Source organism: Sceloporus occidentalis, unplaced genomic scaffold (assembly GCF_023333645.1).
Source record: "Sceloporus occidentalis isolate IW3139 unplaced genomic scaffold, rSceOcc1.0.p SCAF_2, whole genome shotgun sequence".
Classification (NCBI taxonomy): domain Eukaryota; kingdom Metazoa; phylum Chordata; class Lepidosauria; order Squamata; family Phrynosomatidae; genus Sceloporus; species Sceloporus occidentalis.
The window spans coordinates 183,061,660-183,079,171 of record NW_028316982.1 but is presented as its reverse complement, the minus strand read 5'-3'; the positions used below and the strand labels follow the sequence as shown (position 1 = coordinate 183,079,171).

Below are 17,512 nucleotides of genomic sequence, written 5' to 3'. Positions count from 1 at the left end.
TTTAAAATATTGCTGATCACAACAGAAATGCAAAATATATAAAATCAGCTAGCTACTGAAAGCTTTACTAGAAAGCCATGCTTTGACGTGGCACCAGAATGACATTAGTATTGATGCCAGTTGGCTTCTTGGGGAGGATATTCTATAACTGAGATGCCACAGCAGAAAAGTTTTGCCCCTACTGATGAGACACAGTGAAGGACACCTCTAGCAGACCTCTATTCACAGTCAGACAGGTGTAATTATGTATTAAAAATTAATGAGAGAAATTATTATAAAGTTACAGGATAAGGGTAATCTATCAAAAAAGTTGAGGCTATCCATAAAACCATGCAAAGACAAACATGTTGAATGCTAAATCTAAAAATGCAGTGTGTCTCACATTTGGTAAAACTAAGACATGAGAGAAGGTCTACTTTGCTACTAGGCCTCCTTGTTTTGGAATTTCTCCCCCTTAAAATCCCACCTGGAGCCAACACTGGTGTCATTCCAAGCACCAGATAAAAGCCTGACACTTCACCAAAGCTTTTTGGGTGTGATTGATTTTTTCCCCAAATTTATATATGTGAGTGGTTTTAGATTGTTTTAAACTCTTTTAAATGGTTCAAACTGTCTTGTTTTAAATTTTAAATGACTTAATATAATCTTTTAAAGTTGCTTTGTTTTAAACTGTTTAAACTTTTTTATTGTACTATATTTTGTGATGCTTGAATCACATGGGATATAAATATTTTAATAAAAGAATAAAAGCATCTGAAGAATATAAAAAAGTATACCAGTGTCTTACTTGAGCCATTTAACATCTGATGTGTCCATAGCATTTATGAAATATATAAAGAATTCATGACTTCATGTCTTATCCTTCTGTTTCTGTTATGTGAGATTGAACCACTTGTGGCATAGTGAATAGAAAATCTCAGGGTTTGATCAGCCTATTTGCTATAGGTGAGCAAACATTCGCTTCCCATTTGACTTGCACCCATGCTGCTGTCAGAAGCTTTCTGTGTGGGAAAGTATCTCTCTTTGCTCTGTTCTTCATGGAAAAGGGGGAAGGTGTTTTCCCTCCTGCCAGAGAACCTTTTCTAATATATCTATGTATCTATAGATAGCTCAGTCCCAACACCTTCACAGTGACGTTTGTTCTGAAATTGCTAGAGGGCCTTTTTGGTGGTTCCTCCCAGGCTTTAAAACTGCCTTCTTTAGACAGCGTGGCTGGCTTTCTCCTTGCTGTCTTAATATTGCCAACATGCTGCCAGTGCTTTTTCCCAAAAATACAATTTGTAGACAGAATACAATTCTCCCCCTCCCACCCCACACACATAACCACTATAAAGAAGGAAATACAGTTCTTCTTCCTCTTTTCCTTGAGCCTTTGCAGCAGAGAGCAGCAATATCCTTCTCAAAATGCTAGTTGTATAACCAGTTTTTCTGTTTTCCAGCACTTGGAATTGTGCCTGGAAACAAACTGGGAGCCAGTGGAGCTGTTTTAACAGGAGAGTAGTATGGTCCTTGTATCTTGCTCCAATTAGCACTCTGACTGCAGTTCTTTAAACTAGCTGAAGCTTCTGAACATTCTTCAAAGGTAGCCCCACATATAGCATGTTGCAGTAGTCCAAATGGAATGTAACTAAGGCATGTGCCACAGTGGCCTGGTCTGACATATAAAGGAATGGGCTAAAGCATGGTTCATTGTGACCATGCTATCTCAGTCTACAAGGGTCATCTAATCCAACTCTCCCCAGCAGGAATGCACAACTGAAGCATTCTTGAAAGATGCCATCCAACCTCTGTTTAAAGGAGCTTAGGAGCACTCCTGAACCCAGTTTTGCCACTGAAACTGCAAGTGGCTGCAGTAGCTCAAGATAATGATAAATAATAATAATAATAATAATTTTGTATCTATCTTTGCGCCTTTCCCAATAGATCGAGGCAGGATCACAGTATTTATACCCCACTCTTCAGCCAAAGCTATCAGCAGCTTACAATTTGTTAGACATTTCAAGCTTACAATCTAAAAAAAGACAAAACACAAAAAGAGAAGGGAATGGCAGTGGGGAAGGAGGAAAGTCCAGCAGATCTGCTCGCTCTCGGAGGCCTGTTGGAGCTGGCTTGCCTTTCTCTCCCTCAAGATGGTGGATAGAGGGAGGGCCTTCTTCTTTCATGGCTCATTCCAGTTCCAGCTGCTTTGCCAACTGTAGTTTTCCCTGAATTGGTATAGCTGCCTAGTTACAGTGAACCATGCTTCAGTAATACTATGTCTCATCTACTACGGCATATTTACATGTGGTTACCTTGAAGACATCTTAAATGGGAGAACACCAGGAATCTCAAGGCTAGGGATGACTTGTGCCTGAAGCGCTAGAGAGATAATGCTGCCTGCCTATCACAGTTGCTAGTGCTGGGTTAGTCTGAACATTGGCCTGACTCAGTATAAGATAGATTCCTATGTGTTTTTAATGTAGTCTGGATCCAGCTGATAGAAGATTGAACCCAGGACCATCATGCAACCCATATGTTTTACTGCTGTCATTGATAAGCATAACTGGAATAACTTACCTGCAAAATTAATCTAAACTGTAACCGAAAATATTGTCTACTGTTCCAGAACATTTCAAAGCATAGTGAGGTAGTTATTGGCTTACGTCAGTGCAGCAGTTTCCAAGTAGTAGAAATAATGTTTAGAATGAAATATGCACTCCAGGCACCAAAAATGTATATATAATTTTATTAAGCACAACCAAAAGAATCATTAAAATGGATATTATTTCATTTTTATTCTCCAGAACATCAATAATTATAGTTGCCATTTCCTTTATATTTAGTATAATATTAATTAACGGTTGTCTTAACTATGTTCTGTATATGCTCATCTATAAATCTAAAAATTTATGCCCAAAAATTGACCTCAAAATCCTAGGTCGACTTATTTACAGGTCACTATGGTAATGTGATGGCAGCTCTTTCAGATTTCCCCATGTCGTTTCTTTCTCTCTAGAGCCAAGCAGGAAGAGTCCTGGGTGATTGATTGATATTGCTGTTTGTTTAAGAGTTCCTCTCCTGCCTGTGTGCTTCACTGTCGGGGGATTGAAGGCTAAAGTGAAAGCTGAACGCTGAAGCAAAAAGCCTCAATGAGAGTCCCTCGGGCCGCACACAAACATATACTGAAGGAGCCTCCAAGTTTTACCCTCAACCTATCCATGGGTCATGGCAAAATCTATAATTTTGGCTCCAAAACCTGCCCTCAGTTTATACATGAGATCGACTTATAGTCGAGTATATACAGTAACCATTCAGAATTCTATACCTGTAACGTTGTCTTCAGGAGCATTCCTGACCATATTTGTCTTACAATGTTACAGTATAGAAATAAAACCCATAATACTATTCATGCTAATATCACAGTGCCTTCCCCTATAATACAGGAAGGTAAAAATAGGCTGCTAGGAGCAACAAAACAAATTAAAAAACTGTGTTTCATTTTAGGAAAACTCTATGGTGATCAGGTTTTTGTAGAAGAACGACACAGACATCGTTATGAGGCAAGTAAGAGCTAACATATGGCAGATGTTTGACTATAAAACAGAATTCAGAAATACACATTGTACACATCTTAGAAACAACGTTGTGGCTACTGTATATAGCATTATCATCATGCTAACCTTCACAAAACTACAATTCCTGGCATTCCATAGCATTGAGTCAGGGCAGTTAAAGCAGTATTAAACTGGATTATTTCTGCAGTGCAGATGCAGCCAAAGAAGATGCAGATCTGTGACTGTCACTTTTCTTCTCCTGTATGGTTTTTTAAAGCATCTTTGTCTCATGATGAAGCCATAGGCTTCAAAGTTAGTATGAAATCATAGAGTTGGAGGAGACCACAAGGAGCATGCAGTCAAATCCTTCTGCCATGCAGGAACATGCCGGAATATTTTGTGCCTAATTTTGTCTGGTTTAATAAAGATATCACCACAGTGTGTAATTTAGATTTAGCTAACAACATATTTCCTTTCATAGAAGTTTTCTTTAAAAAGTGCTGTAATTTGTTCTGTTCATCAGCAAGCTCACTTTTGATCCAAGGGCTGGGAAACAGAAGATATCTCTCTGCTGCTAAGACTCTTTATGCATAGGCGGGGGGTGGGGAGGAGCATGGGGAAACTAGTGCCTTGAATTCTGAAGCTTCTTAAAGTACAGGAAAACAGGAGAGGGCTCTCTGAAACAAGAAGTAAGCCTGAAGTAATGAAGGTCCAAAACAGACAGGCAGGGAAGGCTTCTGGCTGCTCTGAGGGTGGGGCATGCAGACATTGCATGCCCCCAGAGAGGCTGGAAGCCACATGGAGAGCATGCCTGATGGGGAAAAGCAAAAAGCCAGTCCTTGCCAGCAGCCCTTTGAGGGCCACGGCAGAGGCTGGCTTTGGGATCACTGAGACTTGTCACAGTGCTCCCATGCTGATCAGAATCCGACTGGGGATTGACCAGCCACAGGCCACTCCAAGCTGCCAGTCTGTTTGACCCCTAAGTCTAGTAGGATTCCTGAAGTTAAAAGTAGGGGCAGGAAAACACTTAGGCCCCTTTTGGGATATTAATTATCCATTCAGTGTTTAGTTTAGCTAGAGAGCAGGAAAGGAATATCTGAGGAACTGTTTGTAGGGCTTCTGAGACAAGAAAAGATAGAAAAGCCATGGAAAAACAGAGGAGGACTAAGATGCTGCTGTTAAGGTTTCTGAGATGGGAAAACAGGAGAGAGTTTTCTGAGCTTTGGATGGAATATCAAGTTTTAAAAAAGAGATGAATAGGAAAACAGCCTCTGAAGTCCTTTTTGAAGGTATTAGGGCACCCATTAGCTAGTCACAGATAAATAATACCCACATCCAGTGCCAATGCAGATTTACATCTGGATGTATATTCCACCAGTATTATGATATTGACTCAAGAATTTTTGCAGCAATCTGTTTATCTTCTTGTTGCTTTCCCCTTTTTAAGGTAAATCCTGAGTTGACTCACTTCTTTGAAGAGAAAGGCTTGAAATTTGTTGGCCATGACACTGAAGGAAAACGAATGGAGGTCATTGAACTGGATGGTAAGGACTTCAACAAGGACTTCAGCTCATGGAAGATGAAGTGTTTATTGCAGAGAAGCATATTTAAAACTCATTGATCATTCAGAAATCTGTTTCTGTACATTAAACACTGTGAAAGAACAAATCAGATAAAGAAGAATTGAGTTGTTATTTTAGAAATTCAGATTCTTGAGGAGTCACTTATTGGACCACTCATGTTTCAGTCTCAGCAGATCCAATGGTACAGTAGTATCTATCACTAGAAAGTATATAGCTGAGCTGTCATCCAGACAAGCCAGCTGGAGGAATGATATCCTATGGTACATTGTTCTTTAAGGTATATAACTAGAAGTGAAGCGAGATCTGTTGAATCTTTCCCTTTTTAATTTCACTAATCACTGAAGAGGCTAATGAAATAATGTACCATTTAATAGAATCATAGAGCTGGAAGAGGCCACAAGGGCCATCCCGTCCAACAACATGCCATGCAGGAACTCTCAATCAAAACATTCCCATTGACAGATGACCATCCAGCCTCTGCTTAAAGACCTCCAAGGAAGGAGACTCCACTACACTCTGAGGGAGTGTGTTCCACTGTCGAACAGCTCTTACTGTCAGAAAGTTCCTCCTAATGTTGAGGTGGAATCTCCTTTCCTGTAGCTTGCATCCATTGTTCTGGGTCTTGTTCTCTGGAGCAGCAGAAAACAAGCTTGTTCCCTCCTCATTATGACATCCCTTCAAATATTTAAACAAGGCTATCATATTACCTCTTAACCTTCTCCAGGCTAAACATCCCCAGCTCCCTAAGTCGTTCTTCATAGGGCATGGTTTCCAGACCCTTCACCATTTTAATCGTCCTCCTTTGGACACGCTCCAGTTTCTCCACATCCTTTTTGAATTGTGGTGCCCAGAACTGGTCACAGTATTCCAGGTGGGGCCTGACCAAAGCAGAATACACTGGCACTATTACTTCTCTTGATCTAGACACTATACTTTTATTGATGCAGCCTAAAATTGCATTGGCCTTTTTAGCTGCAGCATCACACTGTTGACTCATGTTCAACTTGTGGTCTACTTGGACTCCTACATCCCTTTCACATGTAGTCTCGTTCAGCCAGGTGTTCCCCATCCTATATCTGTGCATTCATTTTTCCACCCTAAGTACAGTACGGAAAAATGAAATGCACAGATATAGGATCGGGGACACCTGGCTGAACGAGCCTACACGTGAAAGGGATCACATTTTTGTTTAACATAGATTTGCCATGTAGTTCAAAGCTCTCACCAGATACCAGAGAAAGAACTAATTTCATTTTGTGGCTGCAGAATTTACTAACAAACAACCACTTATTTTTAACTAGTCTTAAAGATATATGTTAAGGCTAATGGGAGTGGGAGGGGGTTAGAGAATAGATCTAATAACTTAAAAACAGTACATTTTACATATTTGTTTATTTGAAATATTTATAATTTAATTTTCCAAGCAAATCTGAATAGTAGCCGATAATTGGTCTTTATAGAGTTCAGTTACACTCATTTATACCTCTAGTGTGCTGCTACTTATTAAAGCTAAATGTATACATTTGTTTTCAGTGAATGCTAATTTCCAAATTGAAAATCTTGATAAAATGTGCCCAAATATTATGAAGCATGAATTTTATCCCTGCTACTTGCTTATTTCACAATTTACAGATGTATGTATATTTTGCCATGAGGTTATAAAGATATTAAAGCAGAAGAATTACAGAGAATAAATACAGAAATTTAAAAACAAACATAGAAAATAGAAATATTCAATTTACATTAAAATATAAACATATGGTTATGAAAACCTGAAGGGCCCTTGTTCTCCGCTGAAGTTTGGTTCCAGGACCCCTTGTGGATACCAAAATCCATGGATGCTCAAGTCCTATTATATGAAATGGTGTGCCTTATATAAAATGGCACACCATATCCGTGGATATGGAGGGCTGATTACAATTCCATTAGGTACCCTTATATAATACAAGTGACTACAATATAACCCCTGTATCCACAGGGGATACAGCCCCAGACTTGGTTTAGATATGCAAATCCATGGGTAGTAGTTGCCAGGCCAGAAGACAGGCAGCACTACTACCCGGCTCCTGCCTCCTTGCCTGTACACCCACCCTCCTTGCCTTGTTTCTGGCAGGGCTTGGTGAACTCCTCATGTGTCCTTTTTCATCCCTGCTAGTCGCACCTCGCTGCTGCTGCCACCCACCCTTTGCTTTGCACAGCAGTCAGCTGGCCAGCTGCATTTGCCTTGGCTTTTCCGTGCTTGCCCCTGCCTCTGGTTTGTATCTCTTGGCTGGGGAAGAAGACAGACACTCCTTCTTTGACTGAGAGAGGTGCAGGGCGAGAGTACCGAGCTGTTCACCTCTCTTGGTGGTGGGTGCTGCACTCTTCCAAGGTGACTTCCAAAGAGAGTGGTGACTGAGTGTCAAGTAGCCAGCCTTCCTTCCTCTTGTTCTCACATTAAAGCGTGCAGCACCCATCACCAACAGAGTTGTACAGTTTTGTGCAGTTGGCACAAAGAGCCTCTCTTGATGGAGGAATAGGTGTCCATCTCCTTCTTCAGCCAAGAAGTGCAAACTGGAGATGGTAGCAAGTGGGGCACAGCTAGGGAAGAGTCTGCTGGCAGGCTGGCTGCTGTGCAAAGCAGGGGGCAACTGCAACAAGAGGCAGCCCACATCATCCTCATCCTGCAACAGGATAGGAGGTGAGATGGGGAAGAGCATACATGGAGGAGGAAGAAAGGAAGGAAAGGAGCCGAGTGATGGCACTGTCCCCCCCCCCCCCCCTTCACCACCTCACACAAGAAAAAGATGAGGAAGGAATCTGCCTGGCAATGGCAGCCATGGATTGTGAGTAAGTGAAACCATGGGTACTGGTCCCATGGATATGGGGATTGTACTGTATTTCTATAATCTCATGTTGCTCTATACAAAATGTAATTTCACATTTTTGAGATATTTCAAACTGGTATGTATTAAATAATTTTAATATTCTGGTTAGATTACTCCTGATGTATAGGCTGATGTTCAAAAAATATTTCATGTCTTACTTGAAAATGTTTATGCACAAAGTATAATGGAATAGGACAGTGTTTTTAAACAGCATGTTTCTCTGATAGAAGTAAGAGATGCAATAAAATCTCTGAAGTTTTTCCAGAATCCATTTTAGGCAGCAACATGTTTCATTAGTAAGAGAAAACAAATCAGCTAAGCCGTGCAGTACATCTGTCTTGTCACAAATGGGCAAGGCTTATGAGCAGATGTGAGAATCCATGTGGTTGATAGGGAGTTGAGATATACTTCAGGAGGGCTTTTTAATTTCAGAGACTGAAACACATCTTCCGTATGATAAGTGTTTCTCAGCTGAGAGGCATATATTGAAAGGGGAAGTAGCTGATTGCAAGGAGGAGATTGAAGCTTTGCCCAGTATGATTATCTCTACTTGCCTCATAGCAGAGAATATTTATCTGAAAGTATTACAATGGGTTGAAGGAGAATGTAGCGTAATATTTTTTTATAAATACATATTGTTAAACAGCAAGAGAAAAATAATGCAAAAGCTTATATTTACTTAAAATAAGGATTTGTTTCCTGAGATTAAAAGTTAGAAGTTATGTGAAATAATGCCAAATACAATAGAAGGAAAGAATACATCCATACAAAACGATACATAATCATTTCAAACTGTTGTTATATGTTAAATGCTTGCCTGTTATTTTTTAAAGTACATTTTTAGAGTAAAGTTATTAGATTCTTCAATTAGCTCTGTGATTTGTCATCAGATCATCCATATTTTATTGGTGTCCAGTTCCATCCAGAGTTTTCTTCAAGACCTATGAAGCCCTCACCTCCCTATCTGGGTCTGTTGCTTGCTGCAACAGGGTCGCTCCGTGCATATTTGCAACGTGGATGTAAATTGTCTCCTAGGTAATAACACTTTTGTCATCTATATAAAGTTGCAGAAAGGAGAAGTCAGTTTGGAAGTACTTATAATTATAATAAGTGTAATATTATTGTTACTGCTACTGCTACAACCACCACCACATATGTTAATAACACCAGATCATGATTTAAAAGATCATATGAGTCCATATATGGCTATTTGAGACTAACAGTTTGTAGATTAAGGAACCTATTCATCAAACCCATGTAATTAATTATATCATGATTAGCTGAAATAAATAAATAAATAAATAAATAGACATGGGTTTCCATAGGATATTTGTGGAGTTCTTATTTACCAGTAATATGTGTGATAAGATATAGGTGATTCTACTTAAGGAATTTCATTGAATTAGTAAAAATCATTTTGCCCGTATCAAGTGGGAAAGAGCAAACTGACCAGTCTCTCAGCCTAAAGTAAGGCTTTGTGAAATTGTGTTAGGAGGATAAAATTTGTTCGTGTGAGAGACAGACAATTATTTTAGATGATAAAATTTTGATGCACTCTTTTCTAGGAATCATTACAGTAGTTCATATATTTAGCATATATCAGTAGTGAGATAGCACACAGAGCGCAGAAGTGAACTAAGATCTATGTCATAAAACCTTCAACAATAAACACCCACACAACTAACCCTAAAGGATTTTGAAGTAAAACTTCAGAAAGAAAGCAGTATTTTAGTATTTGAATGTACATATAACAACCAAATGCTACAAATCATATACTTGGTATTATTATAATAATAGTAACAAAGTTGGGCTGTTATTATAATCTTTCTGTGGTGCAATAATGCTAAACTGCTTCATAATGTCAAGTTTTATTCCATGCTTCCTTGGGTATATTCAGAAAGAGGTAAGTATAACATAACTATTATGATAGAAAAATAAATTCTGATCATAATCACTAAGGGTTTGTCCAGTATGGAAGCAGTTCCTGAGATTAGGTATAATGAGAGGAGATTCTACGTGGTCTATTTGGTTGTTTTTGTCTTCTGCTTTTTAACTTATTCTTCCTGTTTGTCATTTCTTCATCTATTCCTATATACTAATAGTATGTATTTATCCTATTTTAGTCAAAAAGTGGAACCAGGCAGCATGAAATGGAGGTATTAGTAGGTCTTGCAAATATATAAGAACAATAGGACAATGCATGAGAGTTGTGTCTGTGAGCCACATGACAATCGATGTCGCTGTAACAAGGGGGAAAACAGTACAGGTTGGGCCTTTGCTGGGAACCTTGAGACGAAGAATTGAAAAATTATTTATTTATTTTTGTTCATTTCTGTTCAGTGACAGCTACAGTGACCTCAGTGATGAGAATTTTCCAGAAAAAGATCTTCCAGAATCAGATACAAGGTGAATATTCTTCTGAAGAGCAAAGCAAACACAGAAGAGAAAGGTAATCTGGATGATGTCTTTTTCTCACATCTTTCATGAGAGATTTTTCTCAAAGCAAAGCTTTGGAGAAGCAGACATACACCCTTGACTATTCATTTTGAGTGCCAGTGGAGTGTAGTGGTTAGAATGACTCCAAACTATGACCAGAGTTGGAATGCAATGGAAACCCATTTGGTGGCCTTGGGCAAGTCACATTCTCTCAGCCTCAGGGGAAGGCAAAGGCAAACCCACTCTGAACATCTCTTGCAAATAAACCCCATAGGTTTGCCTTAGGCTCTCCAAAGGTTAGAAATGACTTGAAGGCATACAACATCACAATGAAACAGTGCAAATTAAATTAATTTCACTTCTAGACAGTAAGACCAAAAATGTGGAGAGATCAAGGGGTTATGTGTTTGTCAGTACATATGCAAGGCACTGTGTTTATGTTTATGTTACCCTAAAACAGGTTTTTGCCATGTTTTTCATCTCTGAACTCACACTTGTCCAGAACTGAGTCCTCTTCATTTGCAAATGTGTATATTTCCATGCATGAGGAAAAAGAGGAGAGGGGAGCATGACTCTACCTTCTTCTGATGCATGTAGAGGGTGACCATCTCCAGTGGTGAGCCACATCTGTCTGTGAGACTTTAATTCTCCACTATTCTAAATAGTATGGAGAGCAACCATGGACAGAGGGGGCTGTCTGCTGCAGTCACCTTCTCCACAAGGACACAGTAAAGACGGGTAGAGCTAGCCCCATTGTATGCAGGGATCACATGCAATTAGGAAAACTGAAGAGAGTTTTGTTGTCCTTTAAATATGAACTTTTCCGGGTGCTTATATTTTTGGTACAAACAGCTGACTTCTTAAAAGCCAATACTGTGGTCAGAGTTTCATCTCTGGAGTATATCACAATGGACTTACTTTGTGCCATACATCAAGAGCCTCTCTGTTAACTTTCAGGCTACAAAATAAAGAAGATAAGGGTGATTTGATGTGATTTGGACTCCTCTCTTACTCTTTGATCTGATACTTGCCTTCTTTATGTATGAGACAAACTTTTGTCAGATATGTGTCTAGCCTATTCATTAGGGGACACTTAAAAAGTGATTTTCTTCTCTTTTTTGTTTTGTGGACACAGTAACTTTCATTTCAAGATTTCTTTGTTAACCTATTTTTCAAAAGTTATGCTTGTGTACTGACAGGTTGTGTTTGATTATGTGGAAATAGGTTTTTATAAATAGACTTCACAAACACCTGTTTTTTTCCCCATCTATTGTCCTCAATTTTCTGTTTTCATCCGTTTGGCTCAGCATATCTGTCACATTTGAATAGTGTGTTGCAAGGAAGCAAAACATGGTTACTGTATTTTCTGGCGTATAAGACTATTTTTTAACCCAGGGAAATCTTCTCAACAGTTGGGAGTCATCTTATATGCCGGGTGTCATCTTATAGGGCAGGTGCTGAAACTTCCGAGCCAGACTGGAGAATCTGTGGTCACCGCATATGATGGGGGGAGCTCAAAAACAGCCGCAGACACATCCCCGCCGTATGCGGCGATTGTATGAAAGCAGCTACCGCTCTGATAGTCTTGGAGACAGGGAGGGCTGGGCAGGCAGGGAGAGCTGACCAGTCCAAGCAAGCTTTGTATACAACAAGTTTTCCTGCTAAGTACCTGCATGTCATAAGCATTTGAATTAAAATTACCATATTGAAATCAAATCTGATTTTTAAATTTTTTTATTTGGTGTGCGTTGGAAGAGGTGGTAGTCTTATACTTATACGGTGAGTATATCCCGAACTCTATATTTTAACTGGAAAAGTTGGGGGTCGTCTTATATGCCCAGTCGTCTTATACGCCGGAAAATACGGTATATCAAATTCAGCTTTTTCTACTGCTTAAGGCAATGAGTAATTTTTTCTTCAAATGGAGTTGTTCACAGGATTAAGTTTCTGTGTCAAGTCATGTAGCAGTCAAAACTTGAAAGCAGCCTAAATGGCTTCCTCTCACCTGACTTCATCAGAACAGATGTTGAATGAGGCAAGTGACTCAAAAGTAGAAATTGTTTATTAGTCACATGGATCTTGTTTCCAAAAAACCAGAGAGAATGTATACATCACATTCTGTAGTGTAAGTGGGGGAGGCAGGTCACCATATTTCCTTTCCACTTGCTTCAAGGACAAAGCATTTGGTTATCTATTTATAGTCCAATAGGAATAGTAGGAATAGTAATTACACGTGTAAAGAAGAAGGTTGCATAGTAGCAATTCTTTTTTCATCCACTTTTCCAAGATTTTTAAAGAATCAGGTAGAATAAAAGTCATAATTGGAAAGTTTATTGTGAGGTGTGGAGTCTATTGTGTTTCAAAGCCATCAGAAAAGACTAATATTGATGCAGCTGCTTTCCATATGTCTTGTGAAGATCCCCCTGTGTTCCAGACAATCCTTTTTGCTGCCCTAGAGAAAAATCAATTCCATTTAAACATTGTAGCTTTTTAAAAATTGCATAAAACACTGTCTCATCCTGCCTGATGATTTCCAGTGAATCTGTTCGCTTTTAGCTAGATTTTGCTAGCAGGAAAGTATGGGGATATTTTAAATAAATTTCTAAATCCTTTGAAAAATGTCATTAACTTTAAGAGTATGCTGTTTATAAAATACAAAACTGTAATAGTCAAATTACATGACTGGTACATATTTTTTGGGGTGAAGATGTTTTGTTCATACTTGAGAAATTTGACGCATTATAATTGTCTGTTTCTGAAAGGATGCCAAATATGCATACCTTTCCATTTTGGTCTTCACTACTGTATCCAGTTGATGAGTCTCCTGACAGAAGAAATGTTGAAAGAAATGTTGTTGACGTGCAGACGTGGGGGAACTCTATGACAGTGTTATAGAGAATGTACCTGTGTGATTGCATTATATTGGATTGAAAACAGGGGTCAACAAATGCCAACTTAGGCCTGTTACAGACAGCCAAAATAAAGCTGCTTCGAGTCACAGTGGAGGTATGGTGTTTCAATGATGCATGTGTCCTAAGAGTCCAGAAGCCACACCAAAGCCACACTCTAGTCCTTAGGGCTGGAGCGTGGCTTTGGTGCGACTTCTGGACTCTTAGGACGCATGCATCATTGAAACACAATACCTCCAGTGTGACTCGAAGCAGCTTTATTTTGGCTGTCTGTAACAGGCCATAGTATATCAGCTAAGATCCTATCTTTCATTTCAACTACTGTACTTCCTTACTCCCCTAGCATGTTCCTAGTATTTCTGAAAGACACCAAAATTTATTTACTTTGTGCTATAGTGAGGAAAAGAGAAGAGAAGAAAATGTAGGAGCCTCTGAGGTGTTTGGGGAGTTTAGTTCGGGCGGGGGTTACATTTTCTACACTTCTGTGGGAGTGTAAGTGTAAGACCAGAGCCTGGAGAAGTAACTTTGCCAGACTCTGGAAAAACTACACACTTGTCAGGCTTTCTGGCAAGCACACACTGCATAAGAGATAGGCAGACTGCAACAGGCAGACTGCAGGGAGGTTTAGATAACTGTAGAAATGTCTGGAGGCTTTTCTCATGCCAAAATGGCCTAGTCCTCTCTGGAATCTCTTTCCTTCTCAGTGAAAGAAGAAAAAATCCTCTCTCTTCCATGCCCATTTAATTGAAAGGGTTGGAGGAAGAGGTACAGATTTCTTCTCTCAATTTGGATACTTTGAAGTTAAGGGAAAAATAGATGAAACACATCATGTTTTTCTTCTTAAAAATAAATCATGTTTTTGTATCTTCATTGAATCCTCTATCCAAGGGCAGAAGGAGAAAAACCTTTGGAGAAAGACAGAAAGAATGGACATGTCTCTTTCTCCTCATCTCCAGTGCCTTCTGAAATTGAGAGATGATTCCACTTCTCCCTGAAGCCATTTTTTAAGCACAGAGAACTGTAGGGAGAGATGAGCACAGAAATAGTAAAGTAGAGAAATATCTTCATGGATACACAAGTGTGAGTATATTATATGCTGCCCTGAGTCTCTCAGCAAGAGGGTGAGATGGTCACCACTGATGACATAAAAAGTGGCACACTGTTGATATCTCTTCTGTCTTAAATTTAATGTACAGTATTTGGTTGTTTCTATATCTGTTGCACATAAAATTTACAAAGATTTGTGAACATGGATTTAAAACCTAGTTCCTGGTTTTTGTCTCCTAGGATGCTACCTTGTCCCATGTGAACTCAGTCTCACCAATTTAGGACAGTCTTGAGAATGGTGCAGCACAGGACCAGGCAGTGCCCAGGCAGTCGGAGTGCCCAGATACCTGTTTTATTTTCCCAGATTTCTTTTTAGGCTACCCACATTGTCCCTCGTCCCCAAAAATCTCAAAAATAACAAATCACATTGTATTGTAATGCAGTAATGTATCTCTTCCCACCCACCCACCCCCCGCCCCAAGTTTGTCTGATGTACTATTAGGAGAGCAGTATTGTTACCTCATTACCAACAGTCTTGTATGTACTTCTTCTTTGGAGACCCTTTAGAGAATAGTGGAGATAACTTGGTCAACCAATGCTATGCTTATTATTGCATTTTCTTAAGGAAGAGGAGTTCTTTGTAGAATAAGATAGGTGTTTTAATTTACTATATTAAGAGACAACTGTGTGAAAGAAATTGCAGAAGGTATCCTGTACGTCAAAGTTCTGTATTTTAAAAATGTTTTCCTCCTCTAAATAAAGTTTGGTAAATATATTCTTTGACTGTGTTTTTTTTTTTTTTACAAAATGCATAAAAAAATAAGAAGTTTTCTCGTGCTCAGACCAATATACGCTACAGAAGTAGAAATGTGGTGGGGTGGGAGGAGATAACTTCCTTACATATGTTTTGAAAAAAATGTTTTTATTATGTGCCTTGGAGATTATGAAAGTTAATAGTAGTAGATGATTCACTTGATCTTTAGTTTTTTTGTGGTTTTTTTGGGTGATGTGGCCGCCTTCCATTTCACATTTGATCTCTGTTACCAAATATTGGTTATTGACATTTCAAGCAGGTTAGATGCTTTTATTTTACATCTGAAGCAGGTGAAATGTTAATATGAACTAAATCAATATAGAAATGTTATTTTTGTCAAAACAATATACAGTTATTAATAAACAATTATAAGTACAAATCCTCTACCCTATGAAATATATTATTTAATGTTCAGTATATTTGAAAATAATATTTTAAGGTAAGCCTTCAGTTCTGTTCATTCTTACATAGAAGGCCACGTGAACTGCTGATTAAATGTACAATAGGACTGAGCTGTATAGTTTACTATTAGGTGATCTGATGACTCCTTTTTTCACAAATTAAGTGTTTAAAATAGAAAAAGAATGAAAAAGACAAGACTGCAATGGACATGACAATTTATTCAATACTCTTTCAGATATTCATTCTCTGTTTAATCCTATGGTTATATTTGCTTGGTGTTATTTATCTTGTAATTGATTATATACTTGAAACTCTCAGTTTTAATATGGTGCAACAGAAGAGTATTTTAATATATTAAAATAAATGAAGCAACCCAAATAATTTCCCCCCTTTCAATGCCCACACCAATATTCTTGTTTCTAGCATCTCATCATGTTCCCCCATAGGGAGGAGTCTTTTGCTCTTATTCCTGCCCATTTCTTCTTTTCCCTCCCACTTTTGGTTCTGGAAATTGTAGATACATGCCTTTCCCACAGGACCTTCCTAGGTATTTTAATGAACAGAAGTAATCAGTTGCCTAATACACAGCCTTAATTGAATACATTAATATAACCAAATGCATTCTTGTCAATTTTTTAAAATTTCGCTTTGTGTAAAAACAACACTAATAACTTCATTAGTCAGTGAATTTCTAAACTTAGAACAGTTACTTCAAGGAAGACTGATTTCTTCGTTTTACCTCCTGTTGCTGCTGCTGTTCTTGTTAAATCGTTCTGTTAAATGGTGCTGACATCATGGTGCTTGGTGATTACCTTTACACTGATGTTTACTGAGATGGAAAACATGGTAGAGATGAGGTGTAGCCATTAACATAGAGGCTATTATGATCTTATTATTCAATTATTTTTAAAAACCCATATATTGCCCTATATTTAATCTTTCCAAGGCCCGGGACAGACCGCCAAGAAACAGCAGCCTGCCGGTGCCCATTTTTTCTCCATAGGGACAGCACAGCCCCCAAACGGTGCACCGTTACTGTGGAGCAAAACCCAGTGTTTCTGGGTTATTTCTGCGGCGCCGCAGTGACATCACAAGTGTGCCATTGGCGCACTTTGACATAAGTGCCGCGTGGCGCTTACATAATGGTAGCGTCCTATTGTAACACTGGCACTATGGACTAGGGTTAGGGACCGTGTAGTTGCCGCGTGGTCCCTAACCTTAGTATTGGCGCTGGAACGCTGCTTACTGGCAATGTGTACCATGCCTAAAATCAGCATTTTGCCATCTGAATGGCAGTGGATGTTTACTTCTTTTAATTACTACCTTGCAAAAAGAATTGAAGATATGTACATATTCAGCATATATATTATATTTAATACACTATGTTACAGTGGCCCCTTGGCTTACGTAAGGGATCCATTCTGCACCCACCCCCCTGGGGTAAGCCAAAAAATGCATAAGCTTGAATCCCATTTGATTGAATGGGGCTCGTGTTCGTGGTGCGGGAGAGTGTGTGCGCTGTGGGTGCATGTGCCATTCACTCTCCCGTTTCACGGCTTTTGCATAAGCAGGAAGCCGCATATGGGGCGCACTGTCTAACATATGTCTTAAAATAAATTTCACATGTTAGTAGTTCGATGTGTTTACACATGCCAGCATAGTCAGAAAGGATACTTCAATAAAAGAGAGAGAGAGGCAAAAGTAATGGTCTTAGTTTGGGATATTTGACACGTTTCAGCTTGAAAAGGTGAACTCTCATTGCAAATTGAGGTAAGTCTGTGCAATATTCACACCAGGATGATAGGCCACTTTGATCTTTTTGAGGGATTCTCAAAATGGGTTAAAAGACATTTTGAATTGCCTGGTGGGGCAAAGAGACTAAGCCAACGCTTGTCCCTTTTCTGTGGCCCATATGGAGTTA

General features: G+C 39.0%; 1 protein-coding gene across 11 annotated transcripts in view; it reads left to right on the top strand.

Moving 5' to 3' along the window:
- CTPS2 (CTP synthase 2) overlaps positions 1–15,135 on the top strand; it is a 92,886-nt gene extending 77,751 nt beyond the window's left edge. For 6 of the 11 annotated variants that reach the window (XM_089511670.1, XM_089511680.1, XM_089511679.1 and 3 more), the window contains 6 exons: positions 3,484–3,539; positions 4,981–5,077; positions 8,874–9,018; positions 10,324–10,389; positions 14,217–14,408; positions 14,616–15,135. In XM_089511670.1, the coding sequence (XP_089367796.1) occupies positions 3,484–3,539; positions 4,981–5,077; positions 8,874–9,018; positions 10,324–10,389; positions 14,217–14,307 (455 nt within the window). In that variant the 3' untranslated portion in view covers positions 14,308–14,408; positions 14,616–15,135. Of the gene's footprint in view, positions 1–3,483; positions 3,540–4,980; positions 5,078–8,873; positions 9,019–10,323; positions 10,433–14,216; positions 14,409–14,615 lie in introns of those variants that run through there. The other 5 variants (XM_089511671.1, XM_089511673.1, XM_089511675.1 and 2 more) reach the window with 5 other exon arrangements.
- Positions 15,136–17,512: the final 2,377 nt, after the last annotated feature.